Source organism: Pundamilia nyererei, unplaced genomic scaffold, assembly GCF_000239375.1.
Source record: "Pundamilia nyererei isolate P.nyererei 1_Seehausen unplaced genomic scaffold, PunNye1.0 scaffold00152, whole genome shotgun sequence".
NCBI classification, from domain to species: Eukaryota; Metazoa; Chordata; class Actinopteri; order Cichliformes; family Cichlidae; genus Pundamilia; species Pundamilia nyererei.
In genome coordinates, this window is record NW_005187553.1 from 977241 (window position 1) to 998568 (window position 21328).

Here is a 21328-nt window from a genome sequence, read left to right on the forward strand (position 1 = left end):
TTATGCTAACCTATCACTATATTGATACTCTAGCCCCAGAGTCATAGTGCTGTTGCATCCTGGGAAGAGTAGTTCCCAGAGGACAGGCTAACACTTGGCTAACATGGCGGTCCCTCGTCTTGTGGCAGGAGTGAAGAGGGATTGAACAAACTGCTATACTGAAGCGCTTTGTCTGTTAGTGTACCTAGTTCTCAAAAACTGACCCCCTATGTATTGATTTATAAATATGGTTCATTTGGCACTTTTCACATTTTCTTAATATAAAAGTATGTCTCCTCTTACCTAATGTGATTTAAATCAACACATTTACAGTTCTGTTTTGGCACAGGTTTTACTTGTTCAGGTTAAAATTATGCTCTTATTAACTTATTGTCAGCTTATAACAGAGCGTGTATTACACTGCTTGCAACTAGCCTCTCCAGCTAAAGGACAGATTTCGATATGTTTTTACCTTGTATTTTTTTTCTTGTTATTATTATTAAATAGCAGCATCTTCCACAAATTGAAAAAAAAATTACTCGTGTAAACCTATCCAACATCTACAGGTAAATCCAAAAGCTCCTACGGCACACAGAGGATAAGGGACGGGACGACACAACATGTATTGCTTCTAGTACTTGTCACATTTTATCTCAATCCCCTAACGTTATGATAACTAAAGAGATTAGCTGCTGTGTAAAAGACAGTCATCCTAAGGTTTAATTAATAAGATAAAAAAGAATTAAAGTATTAAATCAAATGGCACCTATATAAGAAATTTCAGTGCAGTTTTGCCACTGTAAACATACTGTGCTGCATGCACGCTTTCCAAAGCAGGGGGAGGAAACACGGCCACATGACTTTCAATTAATTAGCATTCAAAATCTTTAAATTACCTGAGTAATTATTGTTTCCGCTAAACAACTACATGTGACAAATTGCTTGTTTTGTCTGACCAACAAACCTAAAATTATTTTCCAAAATTGCTCAATAGATATTAAGTCCATAAATGAGTCTACCTGCAGAAAAAAGGCAAATCTTACTCTAAATGAAATGGAAATCAGCCTACTGAATGCATTCAGCACAGTATATTTCCATAGCAGAGCAAAAGCACACTGGCTTCCTGTGATCTTTTATGAGGTTTTGCAATAAAATCCAGTCAAACCCTATCAAAGAGAAATTATTCCCTCGAAATATGTGTGTGTTTGTGCAATGTTTTCCAAGCTAGTAATGTATCTCGTCACTGTTATGAAGTACAAACTACAAATAAGAGTGTTTATGCACTGTGCCCTGCCAGCTATGACTTCCTCTTCGGGCGTGGTTGTTTTCTGATAGTGTCGCATTTGGTGGCCCGAGCCTCAGCTGCCCGAGGAGGCAAAGAGAGAAGAGGCTCAATCTGTGGCGTTTGTCGGGGCAAGCAGCAGACATGCATTGATCGTAACACCAGACATAGTCACCCATGGAGCGATGTGGTAGGAGGAGAGGGGGTGTCAGGATGGGAGTGCACTGGAAAACTGAGGACGGGTGGGAGGGTGAGGAGAGTGTGGATGGTGTTAGATGGGAGTAAAGAAGCCTCCTTACCAAGCTGTGGAGATAAACCCTCACTGGCGCTCCAACAGAGAGTGACACATTCAAAAGCACAGTGGAGGATTTTGGGTCGGATTGGTTTCAAAAGAATCAAAAGGTCTGTTTGTTTAGTCTTAGAGGTGTTCCCTCCCCTCACCAGGCTTTTAGGTCAATAAATCAAATGCACCCCCTCCTCATTTTTGGCCTTTTACATTCCGTCATACTTCAGCTACTGTTAGAATTAAATCTCTGTCCAGGGACTTGCCTGTTGGATGTGCAGTACGTGAGAAAGACACAGCTGCGATAGGATATTGAATTTAGAATTTGTTCCAGTCTCTTTAATCTACTACTGGACACCTAACACTCCCCAACATCCTGCCCCCTAATTACGAAACACTTTTCCAAGATAACAGGTAAGTAGGATCTAATTGACCTCAATTGATTGATCCTCTTCATCGACCTAGTCTCTTTCACCTCCGTCAATATTCAGATATGATGTGCATTTCCGGTGAAGTTCTTCATATGCATTCTACATATATTTCATATATGCGTGTTTTTTTCCCTGCCATACAAAAAACCATCCAGTCAACGATGCCATCTATAGCACACATCCCTGACCTCATAGGTCGAGAGAAACTCTCCCTCGCTTCACAGTGCATTAAGACAAAAAAAATTCAGTGTACTCCGATTGTTAAAAAAAACAGACAAAAATAACACGACACAAACAAAAAAAACTCAACAACAGAAGAAACAACAGCATCTTCAGCAGCCTCCTGGGTCTACAGTGGGCAGTAAATCCGTTTCCGAGGGAGACCTACAGCTTGCCAGAGGCAGAAATGAGCTCAGCTCCCAGGACATATGTTAAAAATCTCTCATCTGCCCTTCATCTCATTGGCAGTTGGACGGATGCGTGATAAGAGCAAAGGTCAGTGAGCCTATTTATCTCCATTACTGATATGCACGCTGCCGTAAAAAAGCAAATCTACTAGCGAGGCTTGCAGATTCAGCAGTGGACCCCAGATAAACGACGTTCCTTTGTCACGTTTCAGTGTTACCTCCGACTAAATGTTTGCATTTCTCAGTAGTATCTTGTTAGTCTTAATTGCTCTCACTCTATCTAGTCTGTGGTTTGGGTTCATCCGAAGGGTTCGGGTGTCCACAGGCCGAGCAGCAGTTTATCCGAGAATTAGTTTCAGTTCAACTGGATTATTCATTTTAGTTACAACTTTACAATGCAGGCAAACTGCAACAGGGCATATAAACAGCAGTGATCTTTTGCAGCATGAGCTAGGAGCTAAGCATGATAACCAGGTAGGTTAATTCAGCTGCACTGCAGCCTGTGGTACGAGAGGTTTAGAGCTTTTCTTGCTAATCTAGAAGTCTTACTGCAGTCTGCATCATAGATATGGTGATTTCCCTTTTCTAGCACCAAATATGGCATCATAATGTTCTGTTTCAGTGTGAAAACGTGTGCGTGTCTGTGTGTGTTCCCTGTTCTTTTCTTTGACTGGATATATAAGGTGATCCTTCACTGTAATGATCCTAATGCCTGGGGTGGCTTTCTTACTGGACTTAAATAAGACATATATTACACTATGTGACATTACTATTCATCTTCAATCCACTTAAATTAAAACAAAAGAATCAAATCAAAAATAGTCTCATTTACATTCATGTCAACCTGAATTCACAGATTAAAAAAAAAAAACACAACTGAGCCTTATATGGGTGAACTCATTAATAAATAATGACGAAGGTAATGATTCCTATATCGACAATATAGTTAATAGAATTATCACAGCAGACTGCAAAAAATGCCATAGATCCTGTGTGTTTGCCGCAGCCTGCGCTGTATCGCTCTTGTCGTTTATGGGTTTTTCACTATGTGAGGTCATCGGCGTGCGCTTCGCCTTTCTATCTGAGACGTTAGAGCCACACGTGGGGGTGGGCGTCACATGCTGTAACACCCCTGCAGCGCTGCACTGCTTGTGGGATACATCACAGGTATGGGAAGGTGTGCAAAAGAAAAAAAAGTGCCCGGTTGATTCTCTTTCCCCGCACCTCTGCCCAATTTCACCTCACCCTTCATCTCCCAGACGAGGGGACGAGGAGGGAGGTACGATCATATGCGGGTGAAGTAATAGAAGGTGTCGGCGGTGGGGGAGGAGTCAAGGGCATTTCTTCTCTCGCACACCAGGCTGAGGTTTGCAGTCTTGTTTGTTATAAAACCCTTGTAAAAGGGAGAGGGGCGGGTCAGGGGAGCAAAAAGTGAGAGGGGCATTCAAGGGAGGTGGGGCGAGGGGTTTGGGGTAAATCTCCTAGAAGAAAAAACAAAAACCCTACTGGAGGGTGATGGGTGTGGCCTGCAGGGGGAGGGAGGGCTAAGGGTTGTTTCCGTAATGGGTTCGGGGGCGGTGGAGGGCTGAACCCTGTAAACCCCAACCCTCCGCCTTGCCGCACCCATGCCCTTCCCTCCATCCCCCCACTTCCTGTAGCCTCTCAGGCAGTCGGCCTGTCTACATGGCATTCAGCTCTGTCCACACAATACACAAACAAACAGACAGCTTAATTTACTAAACGAAACAAAACAATAAAACAATAAACAAAACAATAAAAAATCCCAAAAGGTCAAGACGTTAAGTAATAAAACCTTATTTACATTTTGCACATTTTTTTCTTGGTTTTTCAGCGTAATAACTCGCTCCTCTCCCTCCTCGTCTTCTCAGCACATTTTTGCTTTGCGTCAAAAAAATTTTTTTTAATAGAGAATACTGAAAACACGCAGAAGAAAACGGTGCGAACGATTCCTTCCGACATTCTTGCTCTCCTCTCCTTTTTCCATTCTCACTTTTTTTTATACTCCTCCCCCAAGCCCCCACTCTTTTTTTTTCCTCTTTTCCTCCTCGTTTCTCATCGGCTGTCAGGTTTAGCCCACCTTCTGTGGGTTGGTGGCGCGTACCCCCTGCTCGTAGGTGATTCGCTGGCTGATCAGGTACTGTGCAGCCTGTGTGGCGGCCTGGGAACCTGTGATGGTCACCTTCCTGTTCCGAGTTCCAGGAATGAACTCGCCCTTCTTGGAGATCTGGATCCTGGCGCCGGTCAGCTCCTGGTACTCCACTAGCGTCTTCCCTCCTTTCCCCAGAATGGCTCCCACTAGGTTTTCTGGCACAGCGATCTCAACCACTTCCTTTGCTCCTTCTGCTAGCTTCTCTGTGGCAAGTAGAGATGATGCCACAAGTGGTGAAGCAGCGCTTAAGTAACCATTGGTGGCCCCTGTAGCAGCAGCTAGGGATCCCAGAGAGAAGCCTCCAAGACTGGCTGCAGGGTGAGCAGCGCTGGTGGATGCATCGCTGGCATAGGATGCTAACAAATTAGCTGCAGCAGCTGCTGCTGGATTTGCATTAGCCGCTACTGCGGCTAGAACCCCTGAAGCAGCAGCAGGGTTGAGCCCCAGGCCCAGAGAGTTGGTGTTATAACCATAGCTGGCCAGAGTGTTGAGGGCAGAAGTGATGGCGAGCAAGTCGTTGCCTGATAGGCTGGACATAGTGGTTGGGAAGGCTCCAACCCCAGCCAGGCCTGCCTGGCCGAGCAGAGAAGAAGCCGTAGCCGCGGCAGCGGCTGCGGCAGCTGGCATGACCTCGGTTGAGTTGGCGTACGGTGAGCCGGTGGGGTTGGAGTTGGCGACTGGCCCTGTGATGTTGGAGTAGGAGATGTTGAGGCACGAGGAGCTCTGCGGGTCCTCCTGGATCTTCTGGACAATGATCTCCACTGCTTTCCGGTTCTGTTCGGGCTCGCCGCTGATGGTGACCACACGCTCCTGCAGGTTGATACCTTCTGGCTTCTGGGATAGCTGGACCCACGCCCCAGACTGTTCCATCACTGCCTTGACTGTAGCTCCGCCTTTACCAATGATCAATCCTGCTGTACTGTTGGGGACGATCAGCTTGGCCTGGTGGGAGGTTGGGCAAAAAAAGAGATAGGTTATTACTTAGTTATCGAAGTTTTAAAGTACATTTACCCAGCAGAAATATAAGTGATAGATTTGTTTCTTTATTAATCAGGCAATTAATTCCACTACAATCCCAAAGAGAAGTATAAAGTCAGTCTTTCTACACAAATGTGTTTATCAGTGTTACAGTGTTCCTGATGTTTTACACTGTTCATGTTCAGCAGAGAGGGAAACGAGGCGATGTCTCACCTGTGAAGTTACGATTACACATGCATGATAACATCCCATCTTGACTTCAGTGGAATTATAAAATGAAGACGACATTATACAACGGACGATGAAGGCTCCTGTTTGCGAGATGCAAAACAGTGGGAGCTGTCTTTAGAGGTGTCCTTATAAAGGACGGGAGACAAAGAGATCCAAAGAAGAGATGAACTGAGACTGAACGATGTCTGAATACAGAGAAGAAGAAGGAGAGTTTCTGATGCGCTGTGTTTGTGCGTGAATGTGTGTCAACAGTGTAAAGATGTCCTGAAAGGAGAAAGAGCTGACACAGCCACTGAATAAAATGGACTGTGCAGGAGCAGATAATGAGTAAAGAGTGTTTTTTTTCTTTATTACTTTGGTACACAATAGCAAAAGAAGAGAGAGACGCAATGCGAGTTGGTGAGAGAACAGGAGATGAAGAGTGGGAGGGAAGAATGGATGAGAGAGAGGGAGAGAGAGAGAGGGATTGCAAAGAGGCTACTTGTGTGGAAAAAAAATAACATTGACTCCCAGGGGTCAGCGTTGCCATGGAAACACAGCTCCAGCATTCAAAGGGTAGTGAAAGGGAGTGAGACACACATATGTACACACTCTCCTCACACCCAAACACGGCGCAGCATATTTAACTTATATGCATACAGAAATGAACAGAACAGTAATGCTCGCCAGTCGATGAATGAACTTAACGCACTTCATTTAGTCTTTCACAGTTAAAAGAGAATTGATTCACAGTGCATTTCTTAACAGCTGGAGACCATTTCAGCCAGGACCACTATAGCCAAAAGATGATTGATTATTTTCATCTGCAGTACTTCATATCTGGCATTACGGCTTTGCTCTGGGACCTCCCTGTGTGTCCACAATCATAAAAAGAGAGCCAGAGGAGGAAAAAGCAGCAGCAAACCCCTTACTCACAGGCTGGAGCAGGAGTTAGTGATGACAGACACCACACTGAAGTGGGTTTCAAAGCAGCATGCAGGGTGCAATAACTGTAGGCTAACTAAAGTAATTTAATAGCCGCCTTGCATGTGAGAGTTGCAAACTGGAAGCAAGATATCAGCTGAAGCCACCAGCTGATATGGGCCATCATTGAGATCTGTTGATCTGCTGGAATTGCATCTTCTCTCTTCTTCATGTTTTGCTGAATGAACAGATTAAAATAGTCGTAGGTGTTAATGTGAAATTTACGGGAGGCGCAGTCGTGGCAATTGCTCCACCCCTTCCACAAAAAACATTTAACTATGTGGCTGAAAGTTAGAACTGGTGGCAATTCTAACACCTATTCTTTATCTTCGTAAACATGTAGCTAATTGTATCTGATTTGGAATGGAACTTGTTCAAGTGCTCTGCTGGGAGGAGCCAGAGACGCTGAACATGTGGACAGTGCAGACTGAGCCACTAATGAAGCCGTTAATGCCTTATAGAGTTGAACAGCTGTAATAGGAGTCTAGCTTGCTGGGAGAAATCTGTTTTTAAATGTTATTTTGAGACAAAAACAACACATTCTTTTTTTTAAGTTTCTATCCGCTGATTCGCTGCATAGTTGTTTTTTTTCTAGCTTTTTTATGCCGCTCTCTTGATATTACAGGTATGACCTTTTAAGTTGGACATAGAGATTTAGTCTTGTAAACCTAAAATAACTCTCTTATGGTGTTACAGAGAAGCTTGCCAAGTAGTCAGACTAAAAGTGAACACATTTCACTGAATTTGCCCTCTGTTATTTCTCTGGGTTTGCTCTAAGGTTAAATTCTGTTTATGGCAAGGACATTATGCAGTTAGCTATAAAGTTTGCCGTTTCCACTTTTCAGGGACAGGTGATTGAAGTGATTCATGTTCATTTTGTAAAACAAGCTTACTTGTTCTGCTTTATATACACTGTTGGTTGTTCATATCGGTGGTAAGTGCAAAATGACATTAACGCTCAAAAAGATAAAATTATCTATTTGTTTTTGCCCTCAGTTTACTGGTGGATAATCTACAATAACCCTTTTGTATGAAAAGGTTTACACGAGGGCTGTCTGCCACAAACAGATCTGATGTCTGCAGGGAGCTAAAGTCTGAATGAACTGCGTATATGAAGGGTTCACTGCTGCTCCACTGACGCAGGCAGTGAGTGACGCATCCCACTCTGCCGCAGCGCTGACCTCCGTGCACAATAAAAGCGTCACTTTGCTGACTGAGAACAGACCAGAGGAAAGTGTGAGACTCGTGCCAGCATTCAACAGCAATAATGGAAAAAGCCCTCTGCTGCAACTTGTTGCAATATGTGATCATTTTCTCTTTTTGTGCACACAAGACAACAGAAATAGAAACAAACAACCTGCAGCAGATGTTGTGGACTTCTGCTGCACATCAGCCACCTAGCAAATAAATGAATGCCCTGCCTGGACTGCTATCTGTGGTCTGTCTGAGTGAGAAAAATGCTTATTAAGTGCAGAAAGAGAGATGTTAGGTCGGAGAAATGGGAGGACAGCGAGCGGAAAACATCACTGAGTTGGCATTGATGAAGACAGGGGAGTAAAATAGGAGAAAGAGATGGTGGAAGGGGATTATTGATTCAACAATCTGAGATAAAACATGAGCAGAGCCACAATTTTTTTGTTTTCTGGCTTTCCATGTAGAGCACGATGGGGAAAAAAGAGCAGGAAGACAAGGTAAAGAAGAATGTAAAAGGCCATTTAATTATTTTCCCTGTCTGACACTTCTCCTTTAACCCCCAGCCCCCATTTGCTGCAGTTTTAAGCCGTGCAACATTGTGTGGAGGCAGCCTCGATTACAGAGGCTTGCTGCCACGCCGAATCCCGTGTGCTGTGCACTGCAGCTTTCTGTCAGGCGGGAGATGAATTTACATAGAAATAGAAAATTAGTGAGAAGCATGAAGGAGGGAGCGGATAACAAGAGCAAATTCAAACCTGCAGACGGCGTCACATTTTTGCTTCTCACTGCTTCAACTTGAATATTAGCAAATTATCTTTTGCCTGACCGTGTTTGTTTGTGAGACGTTTCTTTGGGATTAACAGGTTTTTTTTTTTCTTTTGTCGGTTCGTCATTCCTCTCAGACAGAATGGAAATTTGTAGCTAGTTTCTATTGATTAGCAAGCTGTTACGGCGAGGCACAACACAGCGATGCTCCTTCAACATGTCTCTTAGCGTCCTGCTGCTAACGGAGGCTTCGCTACAATCTGCCGTCCTGTGTAGATTCAGGAGAAGAGCAAAGTGCTAACAAAGTGTGAACACTGCTGAGGCAGAGCGATTTTAAGGATTCCTTCCTAACACAATATAGTTTTAATACTATAAAGCACTGAAAGAGAATGGGGGTGAAATCATTCATGAAATATTTTCCTTTATTGATTTGAATAATATTACAGTGAAGTCACAATAAATGTGCTGTGCTAACATAGCGTTTTATGTGCTTTATGTTGTTGTTGCATCATCCACCCACTCACACCCACATCACTGGTGACTGAGCTGCAATATAAGGTGCTGGCCTGCCATTTGGAGCGTCAGCGTCTTCCCTGTGGACACTTCAACATGTGGCGCGTCTGGGGACAGAACTGCCACATTTAGTAGAAAACCTGCTCTACCACCTGAGCCACAGCAGCCCGTGATATAAAATAATCAACCTGATCTGTAGTACAGCGCACCCAACTGTTCTACATTTAATAACTCACGCACCTCATTCATTTGGAGAGAAGTTAAGTGCTTTGGTTATGTCACAACAGATAATCTACAAACTCTCAGAGGTCACACAAATGTGTGCAATTTTCAGTATTTGTTATTTTTTAATGACTGAAAGTGTTTTGAAATTATAATGTGTCATAATTCAGTCCAGATGTGCGTGTGATGGGAAATGATGAAAGTTTGAAAATCATTAGAAAGACTAAACATGCAGGGATACTGTGCACAACTCATGAAGACCTCACAAATCTTGAACACGAATTTGAATCTTTTTTTGTTTTGTTTTTGTTTACCAATAACTGATTGTAATTGACTATCAAGGCCTTTCTAAATGTCTCTTAAATGAGCCCTTGGGCAATCTTTTCACATGCGTTTAGACTTTATGTTTAACAGTATTTACTTGGCTGCCGTTTGGTCAAACTGTTTATGGTAACCATGATTTAAAATGTTCCTTTAGTCTAATCCAGGGATGTCAAACTCATTTTAGTTCATTAACCACATCCGGCCCAATTTGATATAAAAGGGAGCTCGACAAAATGCAAACCATAACATAATAAGCTATTGCAAGTACATTCTGAGCATGAAAGAAGAAAGTTTAAGGAATCACCCATTTACGAAACTGATGATTCACAGCCTGCAAAATCTTGAGAAAAACAAGCACAATTTTAACAATATGCCTAAGTTTTTCCACACTGACTCAGTTCACTGTCATTACACAGAAATGCTACTGTTGTAAATCAAAGAAGCACCCTGGCGCTGCGCCTTGGCTACGCCATCCTCCTTCGGTGTGGTATGGCAGGCCGTGGGTAATGTCTTTTTCAGTAAGACGGCTGTTAGAGATGATTCTGCAGCCTCTGGTTAGGGTGAGATTAGCAAACGCACTCGTGATCTGATCCTTTCTTAACACGATGCAGGAAAAATCTTCATGGTGTAAAATACTGTCAAAACTCTGCAAACACTCATTCTAATCTGAACAGATGATTATGCTAATATCCACTGCTAATAAGTTAAGTAACAGTCAAATTTTGGATGTAAACATTTGTATAGATATCCTCTAAGCTGCCAAAGATTTGTGAAAAATTAGAAAAAATAAAATAAGATACCACTATTTGGCACTGCCTTAGATTTCATACAGCGGTCTAACCATACATCCAAAATTCTGTTCAGGGGCAACGTTCTCCGGATGGTTGCTTTGCAGTGAGCAGATGAACCGGGTGGGGGTGAAAGTAAAGATGAGGGATAAAATAATGAAGCGACAACCAGCAGGAGAACTGCAGAGAGGAAGGAGCTAAAAAGATTTTACTCATGAGCCCTTTCATCCTCTGCACTCTGCACTGTAACATTCACACACACATCCACAGAGTGTCGGTGTAGAAGTGGGAGGATAAACAGTGGTGTACAGTGATGTCTGCATCCCTCCTGGTGCTACCGATCACGTCTACCATCTTTATAGCCGACTGATTCTCTGCTAATGAGGTTCTAGATTTGTCTCCACTCCTCCTCCGCTTGCTTCACTTTCTTTTCTCGCATTTATTTCTTTCCATATTGTTGATGCTTTTTCCTTTTTAAGGTTTCATAAACGTTAAAACATCTGTCAGTCCCTTAAAGCTGTGTAGCTGTGTACTCTTTGCGTCTTTCCTTATGCTGTGCTGTACTGTTGTAATTTTCCACTGTTCATTTCTTTCAATTTTCTGTGTTCAGTAAAGCAAAGCTCTTCTTGCAAGGTCAAACACAACTCACTCCCACTCCCACACACACACAAACACACACAGTTTTAATATGAAATCATCAACTTCATCCTGCTTTTATTTAGCTGACGCTGTTGCTTTGACTCGCTCCAATGACCGACTCAGCCAGGCAGCTCCTACCTACCCACAATCCCATGCTCCCAGCACCTTTCTGCAGAGCTGCCACAAAGAAGATTATGTGACAGTTGGCAGCACGCAGGCAATCTCTCCTACAGTGACAACTCTTTCATTATTTCCCCCCGTTAGCTGCTCAGGTTTAAAGCTTTTTGTTAAGGTTTCAGTTTTTTCTACGTTTTCTGATCTCAGGTGTCTCCTGTTTTCGTTTGATTTTTTTCCCCTTCTCTTTGAAGAGTTTTATATCTGCTGGGAGAAACTTTCTTCCACAGAGCAGAGGAAGGTCTGGCTTCTATCCAGCTGCTGACAAGAACGCCCTACGGCTGCAGCTGCTGGGCTGAGGTCAAAGGTCAAAACCAATCTCCTGCTCGTGAATACACTCATGCAAATAGTTTGAAGGAGCAGGGATGTGAAGTGTTGACTTCAGCAGGGATGCCAGCTTAACAGATAAGTCCAAATCGATATTGGGATGATTGGATTCAGGAACAACTTGGAGCGTGTTCAGGGTCTGACTGTTGGGACTCTCAAATAAAAAGTTCAATTACCACAGTTCAAAACAACAACACGAGAGATGTTTGGGTATTTTTCTGGAACTGATTAGTTTGTCACACTGGGTCAAATCCTAACTCGACAAGTCATAGACATTAATTACTCTCATTAATCTCCTTCCACCAGTTCATGCTTTTAAGCAATAAACTCCAATAAACCTTATACATTACTCACTGGATGTTCAATGGATATCTGTTACAGGAAATAAGTCTCCAACCTAATGTACAAATAACCAAATAACTGTACAATTAAAAATAAATTATAAAGTAGAAGACATAGAAGAAAACACTAAACTGAATCCTTCAGTATTTTGTATCTGCTGATGGTGCTGCAGAAAACATCAGCGGTGAATGACACTGAATGAAGAGCTCGCAAACATTTGCCATTTAATATATATGGACAAATAATTACTAAGATCTGTCATAAAACATATTATATTACTGTGATCCAGAAGGAACCTTTGTAGCTACTAGGTGCTTTAATAAATTTGTTAAAATGTAGAAGATTAATGAAACGTTGACAGACTATAATTAAACGCCCTAAAAAGATGTTCTTGCTTGCTGCGATATGGTCCACTTGTCTCCACGTCCTTGTGTTTAAGCAGGCAGGCTGAAGGAGACAAACGCTTTGCTCTGCTTCATCAATCAAAACGTGTCACTTCACTTTGTGTATCAACAAATGTGTGTACGTATTTGTTTTTTGTCTCGCATAGACAAGTCAAAGTGATAAGCTAACAGGGGTGCCGGGATCACCGAAGCGTAACGATCCGAGAGAGCGATGCTTCATTTCACGAGCAACCTTAACGACTAGCGCAGACACATGTACGCTCACAGACACTGCACGTTGCAGTAGCTTGTTAGGGCTTGACCTTGATGTGCAGACATATTAACACGCAGCTTTTACGGCCAGCTGCCTTTCTCGAGTCATTCCCTCCTGTGTGTGTTCAAATTTCATGAAACACCAAATCTGCAAAATGGTTTCTCTGGAATCTCCTGAGATGTAAGAGGCTCCTGTTCCCATTCTGATTAGCCGAAAACAAAGTCTGTGCAAGTTTATTTAGAAAAATCAGGGTTGCATTGTTTATTTGAGACTTTTACTTGAGCACCAACACAACTCAGGGAACAAAAAAATCAACTGAGGATTAAGAAACATCTAATAGCACGCCTGCTTTTCACATGTACATTTATCCAAATCCCTGCAAGAATTCACTTGCATTTATCCTTTCTGTTGCATTTATGAATACAACACAACTCTACCTGATTTTAGCACCCTGTTCCTTATTAAAATTTAGGATTGTCATGATGTAATGATGACAGTGTGTTACAAACGTTGTGTTGCAATCCATCAAGGTCACAAGGCCATTTGTCAGTGTCATCAGTGGATGCTAACATGAACACACACACACACGGCTGCTCACACACATCATCATGCACCGATTCACAGTTTCATCCATATCCATGTGAGAAAAACAAGGACAGGCAAGCACACACAAACAAAACAAAACACGCATGTTCTCGGCGATCTCCCATGAGCGCACGCGCACAAACATGCAATGTGAGCGGACGGCGAACAACTGTTGAGGCTGCTGCAGTTTGAACTTTGAAGTCTTAAGCAGGGGACTTTAGTTTAATCTGCCTCCTACTGATCCACAGGCTTAGTCACCTCTCTCTCCCTGTGTCATCCCTCTTTTTCCACCGCTCTCACCGGCCTTCTTCTTTCATTCTCTGGCTCGCCCAGGAGCGCAGAAACCCCCTTAGAGGTTAAAAATACCAGAATGACAGAAGAGCTGGGCTACAATGACCAACAGCAAGAGAACATGATGTTAACTTGGACGCATATACAGAACAGACTCCTATACATACCCACGCACATGAATTTATAGCTCGTATACCACATCATCTAACTTTCAAAGACCTCAGGTCTTGTTCTTGCTCCATGATGAGGGTTTCTCTCCCGAGAAACTGCCATCACAAGTGCAAGCGCAGAGGGAATATGTGCGCAACGTAAAATTACATTACATTTTCTTGCTTTTAGAAAAATAAAGCTGCTTCAAGGACATTAAGCGTTTTTGGGGGTTAGTTTTAAGCATAATTTTTTCATTATTCGCCTAAACCCCCTGCATGTTAGGTCACCAAATTGAAAATATTTCCATTTGCTTACATTTAAATGCAACGCGTTAAAAAACGTAGATACAAAATGTACAGATGTGGTCTTTTTAATTTGTTTTTAAGCTTTTCGGGTGGGTGTCATGACAAGGGAGCTTTTGACTTATTTCAGGGGATTTAAAGGGAGTGTCTGAGCAGCAGGAGGATTATTCCTGGCTGTCATCCTGTCCTTCAAAACAGGTATAATGCAGAATTACTGATGTGCAGTTTTTCATATATTTCAAAATGTTTTATTTAATTCTATTTAAATAAAATAGACCTGTGTTATTTTTTCCAAGAGTATGATATTTCTAAAGTTCATGTTGGAGAATTAAAGCCTCTTGTTTACATTTTGCATGCGTCTTGATCACAGATGAACAATAAAAACACCAACCTGATCATAATAAAGATTTGGCAGCAGTCATCTATCGCTGAACAGAAAGTGAGCTAAACCTAACTGAACAGAATCTGAATAAGATGATGTTATGCATTCAGGAATCATTAGACATGAGGAATGGTAAGTTTGCAAATATTCATTAAATCCCCCTCAGAAGCATTACAAGACCATACCCAGAGATAGGTTTTTTCTTCCTCCACACCAGCTTCAGTCTGCTGTTATATGAACCGCTTCTTGGCTGGGGGAATATTAACTTAGAAGCATATACACTCAGAGACGCCGTTAGCTTGCTTCACTGGAGATGAAGACAAAGGATTAACTGCAACTACTTACAGATAATGTAGAAAATGAAAAACATTGTTTTAAATGGGGAGAAACCATTTGTTTGTGTGCGGACCAATCAGATGGCAAAACATGAGACGGGGAGATCAAACTCATTACGAAGCCTCCTTCTCTTCTTTTCTCCATGTGTGAGATATTTCCTTTGCAAGCACATCACACCTATTAAAAAGCTTCATCTTTCTTTTTTTAATCAATTCACACACATATGTCTGAGGAATGAATGAGATCACACCCTAACTTGATAATTCTCTGCGTGTGTGTGGTCTACACCCTGAAGTACAATGTGAATTTCGGGCTGAGATAATAAAACGCAGACAATCATCTGTCTTTGGAGCAGATAAGCGAGACAGAAAAATAGAGAGTGCGCCTGTAATCGCGCTGACTCGGCAGCGAGGCAGACGTTGCAGATTACAGGACTGACGGGAGAAAAAAATGGATAAAATGTTATGTAAGAAAGCAAATCGCAGAGTGTAAAATCCTGCGTAAAACATCTGCACCTTGAATTTTGACTGAATTTAGCCCTAAACTAAAGCAATGACAGATATATTTTTTAATATTAACAGCCTACATGAATACATCGACTGCCTCTTATCTGGGACACCTACATCGATCCCGATCTTACTGCAGTGGAGGGTTTTGGGAGCCTGGATTTAAACATCTCTGAAATGAAACCTAGGAACCAACTCACCTCGCCAAGTGGTTTGTTCCTGACATCTGAAATAACCGATGAAAAAGTCTGTTTAACACGAGCAACTTTTAACCATAAATCTTGAATTTGCTTCTCTTTGTTTTCTCTTTTTGTCTTTGTTTAAGCACAAAGTCATAGTTTGGTTAAAAATAGAACCTTTTACAATGTTAAACACATCTAAATGTAATGGAAGCAGCACATATTTATATGCACTTATTCACACAGCCACTACAGGCTGCTTAACTTTGAAATGCACCTATAAACAGTAACAGCAGCTTGCACAAATTATTTTCAGGGGTGGGGCAGTTACTGATAACCATGAGGAAAAGGCTGATGAGGTAAATCACATCCTCCAAGGTACAAAATACTGGGTTGGGTTCCACCAACTGGTCGAGTTGAGCTAAACAATTCCTGCAGAAGTACACAAAAACGAAACCATTTGGTTTGTTACCAGAGGAATTAACAATAGATTCAGGCAAAACCTTAGGGGCTAAAAATGAATCTTATAAAAAGTTAATTGACAAAATAAGAATGTGATCTTGTGGAGCAGGAGTCTGTTTACACCACTTTATGATCACAATGCTTTTGTCATTCATGGTAGCCAACAGAGGTCAGCTTTTTGTGATGAAATGATCAGCCGATCCTATAATGCCAAAATCCCGGGTGCATTCATTCACTGATCAGCAGCAACAACACAGAACTTTTCCTAACTGTTGGTGTGTTTGACTCATCGTTTGGCTGAAGCTGACTTATTCCTTTCTTGCCAACTAAGCTGCGAGTCTTACACTCCACCTCTATCATCTGACTCAAAGTGAGCCAGGGGCCTTCCATGTTTTCCTCGCATTCACGGCACACTTCCTGTGCAGGCCTGCAATAACAGGAAGTAGGAAACAGGTGTTTGCAAAGGAGGTGAGAGATCACAGGAAATGACCAAACAAAGTGGCTGCTTGGAAATACTGGAGCTGATGCGAGTAGAGGCATGTGCGTGTGTGTCTGTTCACTCTTTAGCGCTGCTGTTATTACAGCATAACAATGTTAAAAGGCTACTGCTGTTTTCAGTCTGAATAAAGGCCAGCTTGGTCTGAAAATAGCCCCAGAAAAATACCACAACAAAACCACAGACCATTTGCAGATGATCTCACAGGGGACACAGCTCCGAAACGGCTGCTTATATCTAAACAGCATAATGCAACAGTAACAGGGGAGAGGGCATGCTTTACTGGCCATATGAAGTAGGTGGTGCTTTACTACATCGCCCACAAACGCAGTCTGGGGAGTCTCCAGGGTGCTTTGCCTTTAAACAATCACTGATGTTTACATTTGTCTGCATAGGAAGGCTTTTGTGTGAAGAGTGAATCAATAATGCACATAAAAAGAGGAGGTAACTGCTGGTAATCTAAAACGTCATCTCCCACAAGTTATAATTTTAGCAAAACGACAGAATGTGAGAGACTGTTAGAACCACATAGTGAGAGGAGCAAATAGCACAAAAACACCCGAGCTGTGTTGCCACCTTCACAAATCTACCTGCCTAAAAGTGACCAACATGTGTAAATGGGGATGGCAATAGTGATTCTTTTAAATGGGTCATAAATAAAGTATTTATCATGGCTTGCTTCAACTCTTAACTGGATATGTGATTAAGAAAATGGATGGATGGGTGGGTGGATGGGTAAATTCTAATCCCTTGCAGACTCCACAGACCTGTAGTTGTTATGATATTACTTTCTACTCTGCTTGGAGGGCACATTACATAAATGCTCAGTGGATCTCAGCGTTTATATAATGCTTGGATCGTATTTTCCTTCTGGGCAATATCCCTCCACAGATTATCACACACTGTCCTTATGATCTTTTACAGATGAACTGTCCTTGTAGCAGCGAGAGGACACATGCATATGGCCTTTCATTTAGATCACTGTGATCTAAGCCCATCCATCTTACAGCTGTAAGTCTAACACTAAAGTTACAGTTGCATAAAACAGAAGATTATGCATTTCGATACAAAAGAATGATTAAATTAATCAAGTGGATAAATTAAGCTACCTAACCAGTACTGTGTCTCAGTTCAGATACTTCAATTAATACTCTTCCATGTGGTAGACTATATACAATATACCTACTTGGTAGTGTGGTGGGTGAATTTTGACAGAGTAATGATGTTTTAAATCTAAGACAGTAAACTGTGTTTACTAGTAATGACCACTGCAGCATTCGACTGTAGCTGTGATGCTAGCTAGCTACTTTAGTTTCACAACATGACAACTGGTCGAGCGTCTGAGCAATTCATCTTCATTCAAAATATAAACATGAACACCAAACAGTCCTTCAACACTCTTACAGTAGATTTAATCCCTGATGTAATTCTGCCATCGTCACCAACGCGTGTCTAGCATCAGTGACAGAATGCTAGCTAAAAGCATGGCTTCCTCCTACTAGCTTAAAAACTGATTGATGCTAACCCCCCTTCTGCACAGAAACCACACAGGGTGAGAAGTGTATAATTCACAAACACTTAACTGTTTGGGAATTATGTGCACACACATCTGGATGCACTTCATGTAGCTATACTTTTCACAGTTAGTGCACTTTATGCAATGAAAATAGCAAGTGGAAGTGTAGAAGTGTGATTGGAGATACAGCACATTAAGGCAGAGGAGCTAATCTCCTAACTGTGTTGTACTGGGAGGAAATAGTTGCTTATAACTTAAACTTTTGCTTTTAAAATAGGAGAAACTTCCTTTATTTTACTTAATGGATCAACGTAATCTATGTAATCTATGAAACTCCAACTTTATCTAATGAGATACATTTTCTAATGTAGGTTAAAGTTAAAGAAAAAAAAACTTGTTTAATATTTGTGCATCAACCTATATGAGTGAATTTTGAGAGCACTCACAATCTATGACTATTTAAAGATGGATCAACACTGTCCATCGTAACATTAGCACGTGCCACAGTGTGAAGAGGGGCATGGTGGTGTTTTACAAGAGTGCAGTTGGAGGTGTAAACAAAGGCAAGCAATGAATAATAAAGGTAATGAAATCCTTCAATAAATTCTCTTCATCTGTACATCACTTCAGACCTCATTAAAAGAATTCACCCAGCTCATAAATCACTTCCTCCCCGGTCTGTCGTCCCGTTATGCGGCCTTGAAGTGCGGCGTGCTGTCTGTCGGTGTTCTTGTTGCTGTTTTTCTTTCTATCAGCAGCTGCTTATTCCACTGAAGCTCTCTGCCACTCTGCAGCTGTCGGCTAACAAGAGTTCAGATCTGCTTCCAGCTTTCAGTCACCCACTCGGCCAGTCAGGCTAGCACTTTTGGCTCTGTTTGTCTTCTCCCTTTCTCGATCTATCTTTATGTCATCTCCTTTCACACTTTTTTGTTTTCCCTCTTTGACCCAGTCTTTTGTTCCGACATTTTTCCTCCTTTCCTCTCACAGACACCCTTCGGATATCTCAAATTCTCACGCTGCTCCCCTCTTTTTTCTGTGCCAGCTAGTCCTATGGGGTCAAACAGTAAATGCCAACAGCAAATGCTACAACAGCCGCGGCCTCGACAAGAAGAAGGAGGAGAGGACATTTTATCCAAAACCAGAATAGTCGACACAATCGGCAGCCGCACTACACGGGGCGCCAAGGCATCCTTCAGAGGCACATGTGTATGAGTGTGTTTGTAAATGAGATCCATTCAGCAGGTCAAAGTGAGTTTGTCTACAATGGGTCGGACAAGCGTTTGCACAATGACAGCCACGCTTTTAAAATGCTGTGAGGATCTACCAAGAGTTCTCATCTTACTAAGGACAACATTGCATTTGTGTGTATTTATGTATGGCTGTGTATTGTAGTGTGTTTGGTTACTCATCGCTGACAAACTATCTTCCATGTTACATTTATGAGTATTTTTCTTTGATTTTTTCAGTTTTAAAGACAGAAACTAAGATACACTGTTCAACTTTTGTTTGATGATTTTTACACCACATGTAATCCTCCCAATTATCTGGACTTAAGTGATACTACACTAGCTTGTGATCGTACCTGGAAGTCACGAAGTAGAACAAGAAACCTTTTGCTTGTTAGACAAATGTTTTTACGCTTACATTATAGAAACACATAATGTTTTAGATGACCTTGTGTGTCCTCTTCATTTTTATTATAGTGTTATAGGATAGCAACAAAAACATACCAGATATCCCTGAGGGGTTAATGTGTAAAATGTGCAAAATTTCAATAGCGTAGGAGTTAGCGTGTTTGCCTAACACACAAAAGATCTCCAGTTTGCAGCCAGGAGGAAACACAAACCCCAACATTGTGCCGTGGGGATCACAAGCTAATGTAATCCCACTGCTGCCAATCCTGGGTAAATGGGAGATTTGTGTCAGGAAGGGAGTCTGGTGAAAAAGGACTGTGCCAAAACAAAAGTTTTATTAACCTCATAGAAATATCGTAATTAGTTGAACAAGAAAATTGTAATTACTAGAACTAAATCGTAGCACAAACAAAAGCAAAAGTTGAGAAAACTGAAACAGCCAATCAACCAAGTTGCTTACAAGTTATGAGTTTTCTCAACTTTTTCTTTATTTACAGTGAGTATCCGGCATGGCCAACGAGGCTATTTTAGTGAGGGTGTTCTCCTTCTATGTGTGAGAACATGTCTTTTATCTGTGCATTGTCAAATGCTGCCCAAGTCCATTTGATTGCCTCTCTAACATGGTATAAATAGCCTAAAGAGCAACAGGGGATTCACCATCTATTATAAGTATCTAAATATCAACAGCTATTAGCCTGCCTGTCTCCCTTTGGCTGCTCGTATCATCCAAAATAGCATTACCCAGCTGTCGGTCAGCCTCCGGCTCAGGCTCATGATGCACAAGCGGCAAATTGGACATATACACTAACTGTATACGGAGGGAAAGAAGGACACTTGAGTTAAATAAATAATTCAGATTGGAAACTGGAAGCAGCTAACCTTGGTCAGTCCAATAGTAACAAAACCGCCTACAATCTGTGCAAAAACTGAAGTGGAGAAATTATAATTTGCCATTTCTCACCCAATAACTTCCCTGGAGCCTGCAATGGTTGCCTGGCCACAGAAACCTGAGTTTGGTGTGGAAAAACTTAACAGGCCGTAAGACCATCTGTCAGTTTCCTGAACTGCTGCACCGACTACAAGCCAAGTCTTATCGGCCAGCTTCAGTGGCTCACTCACTTATGCTCTCCTAACTGAATGGGATGGAAGGAGATAGGTACCATGACCCATGGGTGTCGCATACTTTTCGACATATAATATGCCTTTCCAGTACTACATATATTAAAATGATGAAATTAACTTTTCAGACACAGGGAAACAAAACACCAGATGTGCTAATGTGCTTCAGCATCGTTATCTGCATGCAGCAGCTTTTAAAACGCAGCAGCCTTTTTGAACAATTTGCCCGTTTGAGTTCAACTCTGCTGGGTATGTGTGGGCTCGAGAATTCTCTGTATGAGTGTGTGTGCACCCAGAATTGATTAATTATGCATAAAACTCTCTTTATAACGGCACCTCAGAATTGTGCACTCTGCGAAAACACCGTCTCTGAGGGCTTTGTTGTGTGTCTGTGTGTATAAAAGTCTGATAACTGTAATTATTCAAAACTATAAAGGCGTAGCGCTCCTTCCCCTCCCCAGCCCCCAAATTCTGCTCATGACAGAGGATGAGAAATCGCAAACAACGAGGGAAAATGTACGCAACTCTAATGCAACACCCGGACTGAGAGCAGAAGAAGAAGAAAAATAGAAAATTCTGGCATAAAAATAGTTTTTCACTCTGCAGCACACATAATACATTTAGATTAGTTTTTTAAATGTGTGGTTGCTTTAACAGCCTTTTAAGTATAGTTTACACTTTTTAGTGTCTAGTGTCTAGTG

The 21328-nt window shown here is 41.9% G+C and overlaps 1 protein-coding gene across 2 annotated transcripts in view; it reads right to left on the reverse strand.

The window, feature by feature from the left end:
• Positions 1-2246: 2246 nt before the first annotated feature.
• Positions 2247-21328, reverse strand: part of nova2 (NOVA alternative splicing regulator 2) — a 78514-nt gene continuing 59432 nt past the window's right edge. For both annotated transcript variants that reach the window (XM_005745008.2, XM_005745007.2), the window contains one exon: positions 2247-5494. In XM_005745008.2, coding sequence (XP_005745065.1) covers positions 4472-5494 — 1023 coding nt within the window. In that variant the 3' untranslated portion in view covers positions 2247-4471. The remainder of the gene's footprint in view (positions 5495-21328) is intronic.